This window comes from Lynx canadensis, chromosome C2 (assembly GCF_007474595.2).
Source record: "Lynx canadensis isolate LIC74 chromosome C2, mLynCan4.pri.v2, whole genome shotgun sequence".
Lineage (NCBI taxonomy): Eukaryota > Metazoa > Chordata > Mammalia > Carnivora > Felidae > Lynx > Lynx canadensis.
The window spans coordinates 75,611,248-75,633,274 of record NC_044311.2 but is presented as its reverse complement, the minus strand read 5'-3'; the positions used below and the strand labels follow the sequence as shown (position 1 = coordinate 75,633,274).

Here is a 22,027-nt window from a genome sequence, read left to right as displayed (position 1 = left end):
CCCAAAGTCAAATATGATGCTATAGCTTGGTGGTTCCTAATTTTGCCTAATCACATGAGTCAGCAGGATAGCTTAATAAAAATCCAGATTCCTAGGGCCCCTAAGAAGATTCTGATTCAGAAAGTTTGAGATGGGGGCCTCAGTATCTATATCTATACGTTTTAAAGTTAATTTATTTACTTATTTTGAGAGAGCGAGAATGCGTGTCCATGTGGGAAAGAGGCAGAGAAGGAGGGAGAGAGAATCCCAGGCAGGTTCCGCACCGCCAGTGCAGAGCCCAATGCAGGACTTGAACTCCCAAACCACAAGATCATGACCTGAGCTGAAGTTGGACACTTAACCAACTGAGCGTCAGTATCTATATATTTTAATCATCAGATGAGTCATGACCAGATAAATTTGGGAAAGTGGTTAATGGATTCTTATAAATTTTAGAACCATACAGATTTTAGAACATGAATTTTTGTCTCAATTCATGTGTAGCTATCTAAACTAACCAAAATATCTAAAACCATTTTTCTATTTAAAAGTACTCTTCTCAAAGCAATTCATCTATCCCTAGATAGGCTGGCTTTCAAGTTGAAAAGCACTTCATGTAATATTCTGGATAGCTTTACAGTGTATCTGCCCCCAAAATGAGATAATTTAACTATGTTCTAAAAGCGTGTTTAGGTTCCAGACAATGGCTCACAAATTTTAATTAGCTCTGCAATGGAAGATTATGGAATCAGCAGACCTAGGTTCAAATCCTGTGTCACTTGTTAGCTATATACTCTTAAGGAAGTTGGTTGACCCCTCAGAGCCACAGCTTCCTTGTTTGTAAAATGGGGTTCAGAGTATCCACCTTACAAGGCTGTTTGAGAATTACAGACAGCGTGTAAGAAGAGGACATACACAGGCACTCATAAGCACCACCAATGCAGGAAAACATGAATCTACATGCAATTTTATAGTTCTCTCGATATATTAATTCCTCACATCTCCAAATTATAAAACAAATAAATTCTCTCGAGGGTCAAGAATCAGGAAAAAAAAAAAAAAAAGAGTCAAGAGTCAGTAAAGAGATCACACAGCCTGAACATCAGAGGTGTAAACTGTAGCACTTGCCTACCAGAAATAAAGAAAACAGTAGACCTTGGTCCCGTGGCCTTTACACTTGAATCAAGTGGGAAGTTGTGTACATGAAGTCTATCACCTTTATTGTCAGATGACAGTGTCCCTTTGCCTCTTCAACTGTTCTGGGGCCCTCTACATGACACACCCCTGCTCTTGTCAAAGATTACTGCAAGAGCAGATGGGTTTAACATTGACTGACTTGCTTCTCCAACATGGCTTCCATCTACAGGTTTTCCTGGAATCAGCAATCCTATCACCTGAATCTTGTCAGCACCTGCCTATTATTTAGGCAAATAATGTTCAATTACATAATGACCTCCCCATCCCTACCCAATTCAAACCTTGGAGGGCTGAATCTTTGGTGACTGGGATGTCCCTTCTCCAGCAGTTAGGACCTGTTTTTGAGGGGACACAGCTATCATGTGACCCCCTTTCACAGTCACATACTGAGGGAGTGGTGACTGGCTGGCAGCTCCTGTTGCAGGCACATGAGAGGCTTCACCAGGTTCCTGTTTGATGATTACCTGGCAACAAACATGATAATGACACTGAATAAACATTCCATGAAAAAAGCCACTAATATCTGAATCTATTCAGCTTGTAGGAATGAATGAATGAATGAAGCTCTGTAAAAATTGACCCCACCAGAAGAGTAAAACAAAAACAAAAACAAAACAAACAAAAAAACCCCGCTTAAATATAGCCCATAAGAGCTATCAAAAGGACCACAAGTAGGATCTGGATTTGATCCTGTATTTCTGCAAACCCAACCTAGTCCATTTGTTCTGGATTTTGGTGGCAAATGGCAGAAGAAACAAACACACACAACGTTTGTGCTCTCTGGAGTTACCATCTTGCTGGACTCCAAAGGCTGCCCTGTGGACACTACTGAATAAATGAAAACATGTTGCAGAAGTAAGCTCTTAAGAATTGAGGCATACTAAAAAGTAACATGTAGTAAGGTAGTGTCCGTCAACTCCAATATGCCACAAAAATTACTATGTAACAAAACCATATCAACTCATGGGATAATGCCCTAACAAATACTCACTTTTGTGAAAGCTCCAAGTCCTCCAGTTATAGGCTTGGGACTCTGAACCTTAGGGTGACTCCCAATTGGACAAAGAGGTGGCATAGATGCAAACAAAGAATCCTCCTGCTGTGTATGTAAAAATATACACTGTTCAATTATGATACAATAAGTGATTTCAGATATCCCAGTCACTTATATTTAATATAAATCTGTGACATCCTCTAGCAACATAACCAATACACAAAAGAAAACTAAAAGCTCAAAACTCTTTGGAGTCTTCCAAGCCCCCACACTTGCATTTTAATATTGTCTTAGAAACCAAATGCAAAGAAAGGCTATAACCTGGCAAGAACCTACTCATCTGTGCCCCTCACAGGCTGGAAAGACTCTTATCATACATTTGACTCTTATCTACAATGTAGATACAATGTAGACTCTTATCTAACAATGTAGAGTCTTATCTAACATTTGACTGACTCATTGGTGTACATGTCTAGTCCCCTGCCAGGTCGTAAGCCACTGAAGAAGACTGACACTGTACTTTATTTCTTTTCTATCCCTAGAGTCTAGGCACTAAATAAATAAATGTAACAGGTGGTTAGAGTGTTTTAGTATTTATACCCTTTCAATAGTACCCTCACAACTTGACTTATCTTTACTCCAAATAAATACCCAACACAGGCAGAAATTTTTCAATAAGTATTTAAAAGACAACAAAAAGAACCTGAAGAGTTATTAAATGCAAAAACAATGAAGGTCAACATTCAAAATTACTGTCACTTGTCTCTAATTCTCAAATACAAATTGTAAATTTCAGAGGCAATTTGCCATAAATTAGGGACAAGTAACAAAGTTAAGAACACTGCTTAGCTGTGTAATGAAAAGATCAACAAACATTAAAAAACAGACTGGCAGAGAATTACAGCCTTCAAGGCAATTATTACAATTTAGGCATTCATGTAACACAGTGCTCACAGACAGCACTGAACTCAGAAAAATGTCACCTTGAACCAGAAAACTATTCAACAGCATCACCATTAACTGCTTACATATAAGAAATGTTGTGTTAGCACTAGTCACATAGGAGATGATCTCTGAATTCTTAGTTCTTTCTCACACATGAGTTTATACCTCAAAGTCTCTGGGCAGCCATGACCATGATGAGTAAGCTGAATAACTAACCAAACAGTAAGGACTATCTTTGCTAAACAATGAGCAGATACCTAGCACTCTTAGATGAACAAGTCAGAGCATACCTGAAGTTCTAATTTTAAAGGCCTTCTTACTCTGAAGAAGGCGGGGGAGAGGACAAAGAAAAAAATTGTGGAAAGATAAGAATCATTTTCAAGTAACTACATGGCTGACACCTAGAAAAAAAATGTATTTACTCCTTATTTGTACAAATATAGGAAGAAAAGATGTATACTGCCAGATGAGTAAGGAAAAATTTTATGAGGAAAAATGTGTAACAAAACTGACCCCCCCCCCAAAATAGCTGCCTCCTCATCATAGTAAGTTTTCAAATAGATACCAACTGTCCAACTGATGGAAGTATTGAGAAAACACTTTCTACACTAGGAAAAGGTCAAGAGTAAGGTAGGGGAGTCTGGAGTAGATGGTCTTCAAGATTCTTACTAGCTTGAAGATTCTACTTAAATTCTTGCTGAGCTTGAACTCACTGTCTTTAGAAACTGGCAAAGTGTAATAATGCAGTAAGAGTATTACCTTGACAGTAGATGTTACAAAACTGCTTCCATGAATTTTAGGAATAGGGGAACCTGTTCCTTGGGAGGCCTGAGAAGCAGTAGAGAGCTTGTTTGTAGGACTTCCTGATAAGCAAGGCATATTTAAAAATAAAGCACAAAGTAAAATTTACAAAATGTAACTTGAAAGTATTTTCCACCAACCTTCCCTTTTCCCCCAATATTTTTCATTTTCAAAGGTTGAAAACTCACAACCATGAAATTATTATAGAAAAAACACTTAGAGATTCCTCCTATGAAGTTGACCACCTCGTTAACCTAAAAATAGACAAGAAGCTAGTAAGGACATGTAGAAGAATAAATAAGTAAACATTATGTACTCTGCTATTTAAATAGAGACACCAGAACATAATGATATTGGTTATTTAACAGTATGCCAAATGTATGCATTCAAGTGAATGCTGGCTCCATAAAAGTAGTTTCACAGGAGGCTAGACCTGTTCCAAAGTGCTGCCAACATTAAACATTTTATATTCCGTCTGTACAACTGCCTTTAGGGACTGATAACAATAAGTCTCATTATCTATAGCCAACAATAAATCAAGACCAAAATGGTATTTGATCACCTGCTCCATTTACCAAACTTGCCTACAAAGACTTTTGGCTGATTCCTAAAACTAAACACCCTCAAAGATTCCTATTTGGCATCTCTAAATACATTCAAAAGGCTATTAAGTAATTTCTGAAAGCCTTTTTTTTTTTTTTAAGTTTATTTATTTTGAGACAGAGAACACGCAGACACAGGGGGCAGGAGGGAGAGAATCTTAAGCAGGCTCCATGCTCAGTGTGGAGCCCCGCATGGGGCTCAAACTCACGAACTGTGAGATCATGCATGACCTGAGCTGAAATCAAGAGTCCGACACTTAACCAACTAAGCCACCCAGGCACCCCTGAAAGCAGCATTTTTAAAGGAGCTCCACAGTTACAATCATGGTTAAAGGACCTAACTTTTCCAAAAAAAGTACCTGGAAAGACCCAACATACATTCATGTGTTAAATCAATTATGTTTAAAAAAAAAAAAAAATCAGTCTCATTGTAGTCACTTCTCTTTTCACTATTTCTCTTAAAGCTACAGAAACTTAGAAGCATGTGTTTACATAGTTTAATTGAAGGGACTACATAAAATAATGTTAATGAAAATACTGCGAAAAAACCTGAAAAGCACTCTGTAGTTATAGATTATGGTGACAAACACAATGAATCCAATTCTTATTCTTCCTATCAGAGGTCCCTTTTTAGAACTGCAGAGTTCAATTTCCTTCCCACACACAAAATTTACCTTATTCACAGAAAAGTAGAGATCACTTTTTTACTTGACTGGTGAAACACATACATGGTCCACAAAGGTATTCTTTTTCTAAAGTTTAATTTGGAAAATAACTACATTGCTTGCAGGCCCAAAAAAGAATTATCTTCCAAATAAAAATAAAACATCTTTTTTTTTTTTTTTAAAGAAAATTAATTATGGCCCACTTTTACTCTTTAGAAATTAAAAAGAAAAATTCCTAAAAAATACAACTTTTACAAAAAGTACATCTTCCCTCAAAGAAACCGCACTGGAGTTACTATTCCAGATCCCCTCCTCTTTTTATAAAGATTTCATTACTCCATTACATGACTACTAAGTCCACACTAAGATTTCATCTTTACGAAAGATCAAACCTTTGGGATAACACAAAGACTGATCAAACGCACACCTGTACTGGGAGTGGTGGCTCCAATAACCTGCCCTGGCTTGTCCAGGATAACATAGGGATTATTAATGACAGAACTGGCAGTGCCTTGCTTCACATGGACTGGAGTGGAAGTTGGGGTTCGAGGCAGCGGTGATGGACTTGGAGTTGATATGGGGGAACCTTTATTAATAAAAAAGAGAAAAGAGAAACCAAATAAACAAAAGAGATCTACTCAACCCATCTAAGGTGATGAAGATAATGCAAGAGGGGCAGGGCTACCAGGGAAAAGAGAATGGGACTGTGTATTTCAGACAATGAGCAACAGCAGCAGTGTAGCTGAGGCAAGGATTAGTGTATTTCCCTCTCCACATCTTTGCATCAGCAGGGAGCTTTTGAAAAACAGATTCTGAGATGCTAGCCGAGACCCACTAAATATAAATCTGTACTTTAACAAGATTCTCCCCCAAACACCCATCCCAAGGCACATTAAAGTTCAAAAAGCAGAGCTTTATATAACAGCGTGAAACCGCTGAATCCCTAAATAAAACTCTTAACAACTTGGGCAGATTGTTATAATTACGGTTACACTCAAAGACACTAAAATTAGAGGAAATAAGTAAGTGAACAGCCAGACTTACAAACCAGGCAGGAGTCCTGATTTACACTTAATTTCCAATAGGTAAATAGGAAATTCACCCACCCAAAACAAGTCTGCCAATACTATGTCAGAGCTACAATCCGGAGATACCTGTTCCCACAGAACACTCTCAAAGGTTACCCACGTATCATTAAATATCCTCAATGGTTTTTGTATCGATCAAATGTGTCATCCATGAATTTCTCTAAACTTCAAACCAATTTCTATGTCAGCCTATTTCACCTCTGAAGCAGCAAGTTCCAAAATGCTTCTAACTTGTAGGTAAAATTATACGTCCTTCACCTTTCATGAATTTCAAAAACTTAGATATTTCTGCTTAGTTGTCTGCTTTTAGCACCAAAGACTCCTTTTCTCTCCCTTCATATACAGAAGGCTCCCACTGCCTAGATATTTCTGCAGACTCTCTTTCATGTCTTTTCTGAAGTGGTACAGTCAAAACCATAAAGTATATTCCTACCAGAAGCCTACCTAACATGAGACTGTCATGAGACAATGGACAATTCAACTTTAGTGAAAGTGAAGGCTCAGAACTACCCACTGATAACAGAAATGAGTAATGTTCTGTGTGGTTAGAGAGTATAAAAGACATTTCAATCCCAAACCAATTCCCACCTTTAAAGCTTTAACTCCACACCAAAAGGCCTCTAATTTTTCTTTTTTATTACTAGTCACTCTGGTTTCTATATATAATCCATAACCTTAATCTCTACCTTAGCTGAAACCATACATCCTAGTAAACATTTTACCTGCACCAATTCCTGGAGATGAAACTTGACTGCTTTGAATTTCATTTCTTTCCTTGTAACTATTTCCATATGAGATGACTTCTGTTTTTGCTTTGTGACCACTTGCTAATTAACAGCTCACTTGTTAAATTAAAAAAACCCTACTTAAAAGAACTTAAAAAAAGAAAGCCATAATACATTCTGTCATTCCAACAATTTTTATACACATCAACTTGACACACATCACCTATATACCTGAAACAATCTTGCAGCTCATGGTGATGGGTTGGAAGGACTTTCCAGGTGACTCAGGATTAGGAATCTGACTTTGTGGCACAATTTTGCAGCTTGATGCTATTGGCTGAAAAGCTGAATTGCCATGAGAACAAAAGGTAACTTTCTGGGATGTTGTCATTTTGGTGGGCGTCCGTTCCAATGAAGACGGCAAAGAATAAAATGTAGTGTGTCTCTCAGCTTCAGTGTTGGCTGGGAATCCTATTTGAAAGGAAACAGGTCAATGACAAGTCAGAAATTGCTTAGAAATCATAAAACCTTACTATCATGGGAAAAGAATGAAACAATAAAGATCCCTTATTTCAACAATCATCTTTAAACCACTCACTAGTAAAAAACACAATTGGCATATGTACGAACCCTTTATACATTTTTGGATGAAATGTAAATTATTATGTTTAGAATCATTTTATTAAAATGCTTCTTTCAAAAAATTAGAAAATATTAACTATAAAGCATGTATAATATAAAAAGTACACAAGTGTATTATGTTCTGCCATTTTTTATATGAACTGAAAAACTATAAATTACAAAAAAAGAAAAACTCAAAAGAAAGTATTTGTTGGGGTGCCTGGGTGGCTCAGTCGGTTAAGCGTCCGACTTCGGCTCAGGTCATGATCTCGCGGTCCGTGAGTTCGAGCCCCGCATCGGGCTCTGTGCTGACAGCTCAGAGCCTGGAGCCTGTTTCCGATTCTGTGTCTCCCTCTCTCTGACCCTCCCCTGTTCATGCTCTGTCTCTCCCTGTCTCAAAAATAAATAAAAAAGCGTTAAAAAAAATTTAAAAAAAAGAAAGCATTTGCTTATAATAATGCCCTATTTTGCTAAATGCCCATGAAGAAGATGCAACTGAAATTTAAAGAATAGTTAAAATTTATAAAAGGACTAAATTATTAACATCACATTAAAATATAGGCTGAGAGAGTAAATTGATGCCATTTAGAACCAGTTTTATATAACAGAAGTGATTTAATGATACACTTACATACTTATTAAATGAAAAAATACCGTAGTCAAAATACATTTGCTGATGATGAATCTTATATTACAGTGTTCTATTAACTTCAGGTGTACAATATGGTGATTCAACAACTCTAAACATTACTCAGTGCTCATCACAAGTGTACCCTTAATCCTCATCACCTATTTCACCCATTCTCCTATCCATCTCCCCTCTGGTAACCATCAGTTTGTTCTCTATAATTAAGAGTCTATTGTTTTTGTTGGTCTCCTTTTTTTGTTCATTTGTTCCTAAAACTCCACATATAAGTGAAATCACATGGCATTTGTCTTTCTCGGACTTCCACTTATTTTTTTTTTTTTTATTACTAGTCACTCTGGTTTCTATATATAATCCATAACCTTAATCTCTACCTTAGCTGAAACCATACATCCTAGTAAACATTTTACCTGCACCAATTCCTGGAGATGAAACTTGACTGCTTTGAATTTCATTGCTTTCCTTATAACTATTTCCATATGAGATGACTTCTGTTTTTGCTTTGTGACAACTTTGCTAATAGCTCACTTGTTAAATAAAAAAAACCCTACTTAAAAGAACTTAAATACTCTTTAGAGCCATCCATGTTGCAAATGGCAAGTTTGAGTCTTTTTATGGCTGAGTAATATTCCATTGTACATATATAGCACATCTTTATCCATTCATCAATGAACACCTGGGCTGCTTCCTAATTTGGCTGTTGTAAATAATGCTGCAATAATACTGTGTGTATCTTTTCAAATTCATGCTTTTGTATTCTTTGGGCAAATACCCTGTAGTGGAATTACTGCATCATACATATGGTAATTCTATTTTTTAATTTTTTTTTTTTTTAAATTTTTTTCAACGTTTTTTATTTATTTTTGGGACAGAGAGAGACAGAGCATGAACGGGGGAGGGGCAGAGAGAGAGGGAGACACAGAATCGGAAACAGGCTCCAGGGTCCGAGCCATCAGCCCAGAGCCCGACGCGGGGCTCGAACTCACGGACCGCGAGATCGTGACCTGGCTGAAGTCGGACGCTTAACCGACTGCGCCACCCAGGCGCCCCTCTATTTTTTAATTTTTTAAGGAACGTTCATACTGTTCTTTCCACAGTGGCTGCACAAGTCTGCATTCCCCCCAACAGTGCACAAGGGTTCTCTTTTCTCTACATCCTTGCCAACACTTGCTGTTTCTTGCATTGTTGATTTTAGCCATTCTGACCAGTGTGAGGTGATATCTCCTTGTGATTGTGATTTGCACTTCCCTGATGATGGGTGATGTTGAGCATCTTTTCATGTGTCTGTTGGCCAACTGTATGTCTTCTTTGGAGAAATGTCTATTCATGTCTTCTGCCCATTTTTTTACCTCAATTATTTCTTTTTTTGAGTTGTATCAGTTCTTCATACATTTTGGATACTAACCCTTTATCTGATAGGTCATTTTCAGATATCTTCTTCCATTCACTAGGTTGTCTTTTGGTTTTGTTGATGGTTTCCTTTGTTGTGCAGAAGCTCTTATATGGATGTAGTCCCAACAGTTTATTTTGTTTTTGTTTCTCTTGCCTCAGGAGACATATCTAGAAAAATGTTGCTACTGCAGGTGTCAGAGAAATTACTGCCTGGGCTCTCTTCTACGATTTTTATGGTTTCAGGTCTCACATTTTAGGCCCTTAGTCCATTTTGAGTTTTTGTGTATAGTGAAAGAAAGTGGTCCTGTTTCATTCTTTTATATGCTGCTGTCCAGTTTTCCCAACACCATTTGTTGAAGAGACTGTCTTTTTCCCAATGCATAGTCTTGCCTCCTTTGTCAAAAACTAATTGACAATATAAGCATGGGTTTATTTCTGGGTTTTCTATTGTGTTCCATTCATCTATGTGTCTGCTGTTGTCCCAGTACCATAGTGTTTTGATTATTACACCTTTGTAACAGATCTTGAAATCTGAGACTGTGACACCACCTGTTTTATTCAAGACTGCTTTGGCTCTTTGGGGGTCTTTTATAGTTCCATACAAATTTGGGGTTTGTTCTAGTTCTATGAAAAATGCTGTTGGTATTTTCATCAGGATTGCATTAAATTGCTTCGGGCAGTCTGGACACATTAACATATTTATTCTTCCATCCATGAGTATCAAGTATCTTTCCATTTGCTTGTGTCATCTTCAATTTCTTTCATCAATGTTTTACAGTTTTCAGAATATAGATCTTTCACTTCCTTAAGTTTATTCCTAGGTATTTTATTCTTTTAATATGATTGTAAATGGGACTGTTTCCTTGATTTCTCTTTCTGCTTATTATTATTATTGTTAGTGTATAGAAATGTTAACAGATTTCTGTATATTGATTTTGTACCTTGCGACCTTACTGAATTCATTTATCAGTTCTAGTAGTTTTTTGGTGGAGTCTTTGGGTTTTTTATATACAGTATCATGTCATCTGCAAACAGTGATAGTTTTACTTCTTCCTTACCAATTTGGATGCCTTTGATTTGTTTGTCTTGTCTGATTGCTGTGGCAAGGACTTTTAGTACCATGTTGAATAAAAGTGGTGAGAGTGAACATCCTTTTCTCGTTTCTGACCTTAGGGGAATTGAGTAGGATGTTAGCTGTGGGTTTTTTCATATATGGCCTTTATTATGTTGAGGTATGTTTCCTCTAGACCTACTCTGTTGAAGGTTTCTATCAAGAATGATGTATTTTGTCAAAAGCTTTTTCTGCAACTATTGAAATGATAACGGTTTTTATCCTTTCTGTTGTTGATGTGATGTATCATACTGATTGATTTTCAAATACTGAACCACACTTGCACCCCAGGAATGAATCCCATTTGATCACGGTGAATGATTTTTTTAATGAATTGCTGGATGTGATTTGCTAATATCTTGTTGAGGATTTTTGTGTCTACATTCATCAGAGATACTGACTTGCAGTTCTCCTTTTTTTGTAGTGTCTATCTGGTTTCAGTGTGAGGGTAATGTTAGCCTCAGAGAATGAATTTGGAAGCTTTCTTTCCTCCTCTATTTTTTAGAATAGTTTGAGAAGTATAGGTATTAACTCTTCTTTAAATGTTTGGTAGAATTCACCTGTGAAGTTGTCTAGCCCTGGACTTTTGTTCGTTGGGCATTTTTTGATTACTGATTCAATTTCACTGCTGGTAATTGGTCTGTTCAAATTTTCAATTTCTTCCTGATTCAGTTTTGGGAGGTTTTATGTTTCTAGGAATTTATCCATTTCTTCTAGGGTGTCCAATTTGTTGTCATAAATAGTTTTCATAATATTGTCTTATAATCCTTTGTATTTCTGTGGTGTCAGTTGTTACATTGTACTTTAAATAATAGATACTTAACATTCAGTTTCTTGTTCACACAACTAGACACACAACCAAAAACTCTTCCTGTAACATATCAGAAGAAACCATTATAATCATCAAAAAAATGAACATTTAATGTCTTTTAGTAAGTTTTATATTCTATAAAACATGTAGAACTTCATGAAAAAATTTTTTCTGAGAATAAGGATTTGGCTATTTTCACAACTGGACTGTATAGGTAGAGGCAGCATGCCTATTTATGGAAAACTTATTTTCCATACACTCCTCAGTCTCTAAAGGAAGCAGTTCAATATCATATTATGCAAATGAGAGAAAGGAATGCCCCAGAGAGTGATTCCTCTGTACAAGGAAAAATTCATTTCCATATAAGGAAAAATGTATTACCTTTCTCCACACAAGTATCAGGTACTGGCTCATGTGACTGCTTTATCGGTGAGGAAGCTTTCACTGGGGCTGGAATGGTCAAAGGCAAAGATGGTGGGGCATCAGAGATGTCTGACTCGGAAGACTGAGGATAAATGGAGTCTTCTCCAAGAGAATGTCGGTGGAGCTCAACATCCACTACCTACACAATCAGGCAACAATTGGACTCATGAATCCATCATCAGTGTCACAGAAAGCCCCAAGCTTGTCTAAGAACGTGGTACTCTAAGAGATGTAACAAATGATTTTTAATCATACTTCAAAGGCAATTTCAATCTAAGAACTAAAGGACTTACCCCAGAATGTAATCTAGTTTGGTTTAATAGATAAATAACCCAGTGAAACCAATCATATAATTTGGGACTATTTGCTGTTTCTATGCCTTAGAACACTCTTCCCCCACAAATCCCTGTATGACTGCCTCTTTTCTCATCAAGTCTCAATCAAATGTCACCTTCTCAGAGAGGCTTTCCCTAACCAACCTAGCTAAAGCAACTCCCATGTCCCCCAGCTACTCTCTTCTTTATATCACTTATTTCCTTTTGTTTACTATACATCTTCTTCCCATTCTCAACACTATCAAGAATATAACTCTTTAAGAACAGCAGCTATCTCTCTATATCCCCGTTACCAAGACCAGTGTCTCCTATATAGTACATGCTCAATAAGTATCTTTATATCTTCTTCCCATTCTCAACACTATCAAGAATATAACTCTTTAAGAACAGCAGCTATCTCTCTGTATCCCCATTACCAGGACCAATGTCTCCTATATAGTACATGCTCAATAAGTATCTTTTGATACAACAGAGCACATTTCCCTAAACAGAATAAGGTTTAATTGGCTAATTCTAACTATAATGGCTACTGCTGATATAGCATGAACACTACCAACAACAAAACAAGTGGAAGGAAGGGCATGGGGAAGAAGAACCAAGTTGGAGGTCTCATTTCCAGACTTTAAAACTTATTATTACAAAACTATAGTAATCAAAACCATGTGGTACTAGCATCGAGAAGACATATAGACCACTGGAATAAAATGCCACCTCATATATATGGCCAAATTATTTTTGACAAGAATGCCAAGACCACTGGGAAAAGGACAGTCTTTTCAACAAATGGTTCTGGGAAAACTGGATATCCACATGCATTAGAATGAAAGAAGACCTTTACCTCACACCATATACAAAAATTAACTCAAAATGGATCAAAGACCCAAACAGAAGACCCAAAACGTAAAACACTTAGAAGAAAATATAAGGGCAAAGCTTCATGACACTGGATTTGGCAATGACTTCTTGGATATAAAAAGCACAGGCAACAAAAGAAAAAAGAGAATCACTGGACTGCATCAAAATTAAAAACTTCTGTGCATCAAAGGACACGATCAACAGAGTGAATAGGTAATAATACACAGAATGATCTGATGAGAAATTAGTATCAAGAATACAGAGAACTCCTGGGGCGCCTGGGTGGCGCAGTCGGTTGAGCGTCCGACTTCGGCCAGGTCACGATCTCGCGGTCCGTGAGTTCGAGCCCCGCGTCGGGCTCTGGGTTGATGGCTCAGAGCCTGGAGCCTGTTTCCGATTCTGTGTCTCCCTCTCTCTCTGCCCCTCGCCCGTTCATGCTCTGTCTCTCTCTGTCCCAAAAATAAATAAACGTTGAAAAAAAAAAAAAAAAAAAAAAGAATACAGAGAACTCCTAAAACTCAAAAACGAAAAACCAAACACCTGATTCAAAAATAGGCAAAGGATCTGACTAGACATTTCTCCAGAGAACATATACAAGCAGCCAATAAACACATGAAAAGATACTCAACATCAATAATCATTAGGAAAATGCAAATCAAAACCACAACGAAATACCACCTCACACTCATTAGTTTGGCCACTATCAAAATAATAGAAAATAAGTGCTGGAAAACAGGTGGAGAAACTGGAACCATTGTGCACTGTTTGTGGGAATGTAAAATGGTACAGCTGCTATAGAAAGACTGTGGCTGTCCCTCAACAATTAAAAACAGAGCTACCATGGGGCACCTGGCTGGCTTAGTCAGTGGAGTGTACAGCTACTTATCTTGGGACTGTAGGTTCAAGCCCCATGCTAGGTATAGAGATTTCTTTAAAAAATAAAATCTTCCAAAAAAAAAAAATAGAGCTACCATATGATCTAGCAATTCCACTGTCTTGGGTATGTACCCAAAAGAACTGAAAGCAAAGACTCAAACAGATATCTATACACCCATGTTCTTAGCAGGATTATTCAAATAACCAAAAGATGTAAGCAACTCAAGTGTTCATTAACAGATCACTGGATAAACAAAACGTATATACATACAATGGAATATTATTCAGCCTTTTTTAGGAAGAAAATTGTGATGCACGCTACAACACAGATGAACCTTGAGAACATTTCGCTAAGTAAAATGTGCCAATCAAAAAAAAAAAAAAAAAAAAAGAAGACTGCATAATTCCACTTATATGATATCTAGAGTAGTCAAAACTTCACAGAGACCCAAAGTAGAAGGGTGTTTGCCAGGGGTTGAAAGGAAAGGGGAATGGTTACTGTAAATGGGTATAGTTTCAGTTTTCCAAGAGGAAAAGCGTTCTGGAGATGCATGATAGCAATACATGCGCAAAAATGTGAGTATATTTAATACCTCTTAATTGTACAATTAAACATTGTTAAAATGATACTTTATGTGCATTTTAATCATTTTTTTTTAATTTAAAAAGGGAGAAGAAAAACTCTTTAAAAAATTCAGCACTCATTTTTTTCCAGTTAAAAATGAAGATCAATTTTCATTCTACTTATTCCCAAATAATACTGCAGGAAAAACCTACCGTCTCTGCTCCAAGAGTCTGCAGGCCAGTGTAAGTTCTATCCAGCTATTGAAAGAGAAAAGAAGAGTGTAAAGTTTCACTAAGCTTACTTATAAATCTTAGCATACAATCTCATCTAAAACCCCTTTCACCACAAGTCTTCGTAACATAGGATCTATTTTTTCATAATATATCTATTCATCACTTCGATAAAAACCCTCTGAATTGGAGGGATGAGTAAAATTAATAAAAACAACCTCAACCATATAGTTATTATACCTTTAATATAAACTATATACTTCTAAAAACATTCTAAGCACTATCTAAAAATGGAGGAAGTTTTACACAAAATGGTGTTTACTATAGCCATGAACTGGAGACATAAAAGTCCAGCTATAGAGGAATGCTTAAGTAAATCCTGAACCATCAACTGTGAAGTATTATAGCCATTTAGATGGTGTTTACAAAGATGATGTAAAAAATGTAACATAAACAAAATTTACACCTACATACAAAAAGGCTCAGTTCTTATTCCTGTATTTTATTTATACTATCACTTTAAAAAAATAATCTGTACACACACACACACAAATATTACTTAGCAATAAAAAAGAATGAAATCTTGCCATTTGCATCAGTATGGATGGACCTAGAGGCTATTATGCTAAGTGAAATAAGTCAGGCAGAGAAAGACAAATACTATAGGATTTCACTGATGTGTAGAATCTAAAAACCAAAACAAATGAACAAACAAAAACCAGAAACAGACCTACAAATACAGAGAACAAACTGGTGTTTGCCAGAAAGGACAGGGGTAAGGTGTTGGGCAAAATAAGTGAAGGAGATTAAGAGGTACAATCTTCCAGTTATGCAAGTCACAGGGATGAAAAGTACAGCATGGGGAATACAGTTGATAATACTGTAGTAACTCTGTACAGTGACTACACTTACTGAGTTTCGTATAGAATTGTCAAATCACTATGCTGTATACCTATAACTAATATAACACTGTATGTCAACTGTATTTCAAAAAAGATAAAAATCAGAAAAAGTTTTTGCTTAGCATAAACAATTTGTTCCTCAACAGCATTTTTGCTTTTTGCAATAAAGCACTCAAACCTCCATCCTCACCAAAAAAAAAAAAAAAAAAAAAAAAAGAGGATTTGTGGAGCTTATCAATATAAACATTACACAGTAAGATCAATGGGGGAAAACTATTAAGTTTGGTAAAAAGGAAAGATGATTTACTAATCAGTAAACAGAAAACTCTAAGACTTGCAAAAAGTACATTTCAAGTTCTGGCTGAGGTCCTTAGCAGCCAACACAGACATGACAACTCAGTCATGAGAACTAGTTTCATAACAAAAAAGGCAATGCAGGGTGAATTCATACTCGTTCCATGGAGGAGATCTAGAATTTTAATACTTAAACCTTAGCCAACAGTATGACTGTTAAAAGGAGATGGGCGGGGCGCCCGGGTGACTCAGTTGGTGGGGCGTCCAACTTTGTTCGGCTCAGTTCATGATCTCATAGTTCATGGGTTCGAGCCCTGCATCTGGCTCTGTGCTGATAGCTCAGAGCCTGGAGCCTGCTTTGGATTCTGTGTCTTCCTCTCTCTGGACCTCACCTATTTGTGCGCTCTCTCTCTCTTTCACTCTCAAAAAATAACCATTAAAAAAAATTTCTTTTTAATGATGTGGGCAATTTTAGGCTATGTCCATTTTCTTTTTTTTTTTTTTTTAGTTTTTGTTCCTTTTTTGTTCCTATTTTGTTTAGTTTATGTTCATATTCTCCACAGCATGGAAATAATAGTCTCGCTGTAATCTGTAGTGGCCTATGTTTCACTCTTGGGACCATACTTTATCAGAGACATTGATAACCTAGAACTGTTATCCAAATGGCAAGAGAAACTAGAAAGCACTGTGTACAAGGAATGTTATAAGAATAGGTTCTGCCTGGGGGCGCCTGGGTGGCTCAGTTGGTTAAGCGTCCAACTTCAACTCAGGTCATGATCTCGTGGTTCATGGGTTTGAGCCCTGCGTTGGACTCTGTGCTGACAACTTAGAGCCTGGAGCCTACTTTGGATTCTGTGTCTCCCTCTCTCTCTGCCCCTCCCCTGCTCATGCTCTGTCTCTCTCTCTCAAAAATAAATAAATGTTGGGGCGCCTGGGTGGCTCAGTCAGTTAAGCGGCCAACTTCGGCTCAGGTCATGATCTCACGGTCTATGAGTTCGAGCCCCACATCAGACTCTGTGCTGACAGCTCAGAGCCTGGAGCCTGTTTCCGATTCTGTGTCTCCCTCTCTCTGACCCTCCCCCGTTCATGCTCTGTCTCTGTCTCAAAAATAAATAAGCTTTAAAAACAAAATTTATAAATAAACAAATAAATAAATAAATAAATGTTAAGGAAAAAAAAAGAATAGGTTCTGCCTGGAAAGGATTTAAGAAGAGCCATGAAGGCCGTCATTAAACATTTTTAGGATTCTTATAAAACAACACAAAGTCCTGTCCTGTGCTATTCTAGAAATCAAACTAGGACAAATAAGATCAAACTAGGACAAACTAGGACAGTTTTAGTTAAATTTATGGAAGAATCTTCCAAAAGTTTATTTACAAAATGGATAAAAGGGTTGTTTTGGGAATTACTGTGTTCCATGGTGATGGTTCATCAGGGATTCAGGATGTGGCAATTTCATAGATTCTGGGAACTTCAAATTTTACATACCTCTAATACTTGAGTACTTAGTACATAATGTAATTATTACAGTATCAAATATAGATTGTTAAGCATTCCAGCAGCATTTCAAAATACAGAGAGATCACTATGGGTTTAGTCAGGAAAAGTTACATAGGAATCTGAACTTGAAGAATGGAAAGAATTCAAACAGGCATTATTAAAAACAAACAAACAAACAAACAAACAAACAAACAAACACACACACACAAGAGAAGAAGGCCCAGGGCATTTCTGGGATGTGAATAACTGACCTGGCTGGAGTAGGATGTCCATGCAGGGGATTAGTGTGAGATAATGTAGGAAAAAAAGTGTGTTGAGTCAAAATGTGAGGAGCCCTGAAGAGTCAGGGAAGTCTGAACTTGAGTAAAGGGAATTCAATGAAGGTTTCTCAGAGAGGAATAGCATAATGGTTTTCCTATTTCAGGAAGACTAATCTGATGGTGCTCAGAATGGATTTAGGGTAAAGGAGACAGACTAGAATTAAAGAACTTAATCAGGAGACATTAGAATAATAGCCTAGGCAAGAGCAGGAAAGGAGAAGGGTAGAATCTAAGAAAGATGATGAAGAAAGAATAATAGTCTGCAACTGAACAAATATTTAGAATAAAGAGGGGAGAATCCAAGATGGCTCTGAGATTTAACACAGCAATAAAAGGGAAAATACTCCAATACAAAGATCACATGGTCACAACACAGTGTTTAAGGCCTGAAGGCCTATCAATACATAATAATAAAATTAAGCTTTCCAGAAAAGCCGATAAAAAAACTTAAATACTGTCCTTTTAAAAACACTGTGTCTTGGGGCGCCTGGGTGGCTCAGTCGGTTGAGCATCCGACTTTGGCCCAGGTCATAATCTCATGGTTCACAAGTTCGAGCCCTGCATTGAGCTCCGTGCTGACAGCTCAGAGCCTGGAGCCTGCTTCAGATTCTGTGTCTCCCCCCCTCTCTCTCTGCCCCTCTTCTGCTCATGCGCTATCTCTCTTTCTCTCTGTCAAAAATAAACATTAAGAAAAAAAATTTTTTTAAATAAATGAAAACATCAAAATAAAATAAAATAAAATAAAATAAAAATAAAATAAAATAAAATAAGATAAAATAATACAAAACAAAAACTGTGTCTCAAACTTCCATCAGGACCTCTAAGTGATATGGACAATATAATAGTATAAGAACTATGTAAATAATTCCTTATATTTTAGAAATTTGGGCTGGGCCCAGTGCAATGTAAGATTAGTATGTGCAGTGCTTAAAATAAGATAAAAGGAAAGCAACTATTTTAGACCTTCCTCTAATTAAGTGGGACCATATCTTGCCCCTCTGAACAAAGTGGCTGTATGTGCTTGATTCCATTCCAGTTCTTCTGCTAGGTTATAATGCAATCTAATCTTATAGTAATCTCTCAGATATAACTTAAACACAAAGTTTAACAGTGCTGTCACCAGTGGAGAGCAAATTTTAGCCTTAAGGTTGAAAAAGTTGTATTTGTAAGGCACTTGGGTGGCTCAGCCAGTTAAGTGTCCAACTTTGGCTCTGGTCATGATCTCATCTCACAGTTTGTGAGTTTAAGCCCCACATTAGGCTCTGTGCTGACAGCTTGAAGCCTGGAGCTGCTTCAGATTCTGTGTCTCCCTCTCTCTCTGCCCCTCCCCAGCTCACACTCTCTCTTGCTCTCAAAAATAAACAAGCATTAAAAAAAGAAAGAAAGAAAGAAAAAGTTGTATTTGTAGAACAAAGGGAATTCTGCAGATGTACCGACATTCATTTAGTTCAATTTTGGGAGCCAGTAATGGGAATAATGTGGTAAACCACAAAGTAAGGGTGCTTTGGGAGAAGTTTAATATTAGAATTTTATCTTATGTAGAGAAAATCTACATGAGACTACATAGAGGAACTAGGAAAACATTTTAAAAAATGGTCTTCCAATCATAAAAGTTAAACATGCTTATTATATAAAATTAGAAAAAGACAAAAACAAAAAATAGAAAATAAGGGCAGGAGAAATTGCCCACAATGTCATACTACAATTACTCCAACATTTTGGTATATTTCTTTTGTGTTTTTTCCACCTATTTAAAATCACAGTTGACTTCATACTATACATACATATTATACCCTGTACTTTTCACTTGCCATAGTTGGTAGTTTTTCCCCAGGTATAGAAAACACATCATAATATATAACTTAAAATGGCTGCATAATAAACCATGTGGATATATTAATAAGGGATTTCTTAAAATACAAAAGAATTACAACTTTGTACAGTACTTTCAACTTTCTAAAATATGGTCACTCCTGTCTTAATGCTTCCAAGATAAACATATTCTATTCTATATCCTTATGAGATAAACAGGCTTATTATTTGCCTCATTTTACAAAAAAGTATATAGGTTTTTTTTAATGTTTATTTATTGCGTAAGAGAGAGAAAGAGAGAATCCCAAGCAGGCTCCATGCTCAGTGCAGAGCCCGACATGGGGCTTGATCTAACAAACCAGGAGATCATGACCTGAGCCAAAATCAAAAGTTGGATGCTTAATCAGTCAAGCCATCTAGGCACCCCATAGATTTTTTAAAGATTTCAGTCACTTAATCTCAGGTAACACAGTAACAGTGAGCTTTGATCAGAGACTCAAGTCTTCTGATTCTCTGACCAGTTCATCTTTTTAAAGAACATACATTCTGCTGTAGTGCAACTGCTCCCCCAACCTTCAGGGAACAAAGGAGTCTTGTAGCAGTATGCATCACACAATCAAAAATATTAATCCTGCTTCCACTGTCCTTAGCTACTTCTCTCAGGAGGCCTAACCCATTGCTTTAAGTAACCAGACACAAAGAGGAACTTCAGGGGTACCTGGGTGGCTCAGTTGATTGAGCATCCGACTCTTGATTTCAGCTCAGGTCATGATCCCAGGGTTATGGGACTGCTTAAGATATTCTCTCTCCCCCACCCCCCACCCCTCTGTCCCCTCCCCCCAGCTCACACTCTCTAATTTAAAAAAAAAAAAAAAAAAAAGGGAGGTAATTCACTTCTGGGGAACAATGTTTTGTTACAATACCTTCAGATTATGTATGATATCTATCCGTTTGTTCTGGCTGTCTTTAAAGTGAACTTGAACTCTGACAGGAAACTCGCCCCAGCCTCTTCTGGTGAGGTGAAAAGGAGGCTCTCTAGGGAAAAGCAGGTATTAACACATTAAGCCACAGTCAGTCTCTCATTCTAGACAGGAAAATTTTCTCATATTGGTAAGTCAGAAATTCAGAGCCTCTTACTATCATTTACATTTCCTCATTTGAAGCTAAATCAATATGAATTTAGCTAAGATGCTAAAAGAAAAACTGAACTCAAACCTACATTAAACTTTCAATTACTGAATAGAGATATTTATAGTATATAATCCAATATCATTATTTTCACAGACAGTGATTCAAGGTGATTTGTTGGATATCATACATTAGAAGCCAGAATCTTTGCCTGCTACTTGACAGACACAGGCTGTGAGGTATATGTTCCTTACCCCAGACACTCATATTTATTCCTCCACTCTGGCAAAAACAATAGATCACAAATGCTCATCTGAAAGTGACAATTTATTTGAAACTATCCACTAACCTGATTTAAAAGATCTTATGTTCACAATATGATCTTCCCCAGTGATTATGATTTTAGTGGATAGAGAGAAATGTGTGTGAATGTTAACTGGATTAGAGAATTTTTAGTCAAAACAGAATTTGTGAAAGAAACAAAAAGTTGGTGAAAAAACAACTAGCAAATTATTAATTGATGCTGGGTATATAAGGGCTCAAGATACTCTACTTTTAAATATGTTTGGAATTTTCCACATAAAAATACTTTAAATTTAACTGAGAGAACTTCATGTACTCAAAAATAATATGGTTTAACAGGGGAGAGAGAATGCTTTAAAGTGAAAATGTTCATTATGAATCACTACCTTGGAATTACTATAATGAGAGAAGATGCCAAGATGACAGGGAGGAAGAAACATTCAGCTGGATGTGCTTTTCAAAAACTAAGAAGAGACATGAATTCAGTAAGGACTGAGTCCAAGAACACAACCTGAAAGGAGTCTAACAACGGATGTGAATTACCAAGCACAAGGCTACCAGGAAAGCTCAAGTCAGGAAAAATCCACGAGTACGAGAGTAGGATGGAAGGGAGAAAAAGCAATAGCTATGTTATAAAACAGAGAGAAAGAAAACTAGAGTGTCCTGGGTGGGAGAAACCAGTTGAACACCAGGTGAGTTATAGTAAGTAAAGTAGCTATGATGTTGGTATAGGTCCAGACAGAAATTAAAAAGTTTACGGTCAGGGCGTCTGGGTGGTTCAGTCGGTTAAGCATCCAACTTCAGCTCAGGTCATTATCTCGTGGTTCGTGTGTTTGAGCCCTACGTCGGGCTCTGTGCTGACAGCTTGGAGCCTGCTTCAGATTCTGTCTCTGTCTCTCTGCCCCTC

At 37.0% G+C, this 22,027-nt stretch overlaps 1 protein-coding gene across 4 annotated transcripts in view; it reads right to left on the bottom strand.

The window, feature by feature from the left end:
* Window positions 1–22,027, bottom strand: part of YEATS2 (YEATS domain containing 2) — a 117,497-nt gene that overhangs the window by 45,456 nt on the left and 50,014 nt on the right. For all 4 annotated transcript variants that reach the window (XM_030329024.1, XM_030329023.1, XM_030329021.1 and 1 more), the window contains exons 8-15: window positions 20,613–20,724; window positions 14,844–14,888; window positions 11,959–12,139; window positions 7,228–7,467; window positions 5,611–5,769; window positions 3,875–3,978; window positions 2,168–2,275; window positions 1,458–1,640 (exon numbers count right to left, since the gene is read on the bottom strand). In XM_030329024.1, coding sequence (XP_030184884.1) covers window positions 1,458–1,640; window positions 2,168–2,275; window positions 3,875–3,978; window positions 5,611–5,769; window positions 7,228–7,467; window positions 11,959–12,139; window positions 14,844–14,888; window positions 20,613–20,724 — 1,132 coding nt within the window. The remainder of the gene's footprint in view (window positions 1–1,457; window positions 1,641–2,167; window positions 2,276–3,874; window positions 3,979–5,610; window positions 5,770–7,227; window positions 7,468–11,958; window positions 12,140–14,843; window positions 14,889–20,612; window positions 20,725–22,027) is intronic.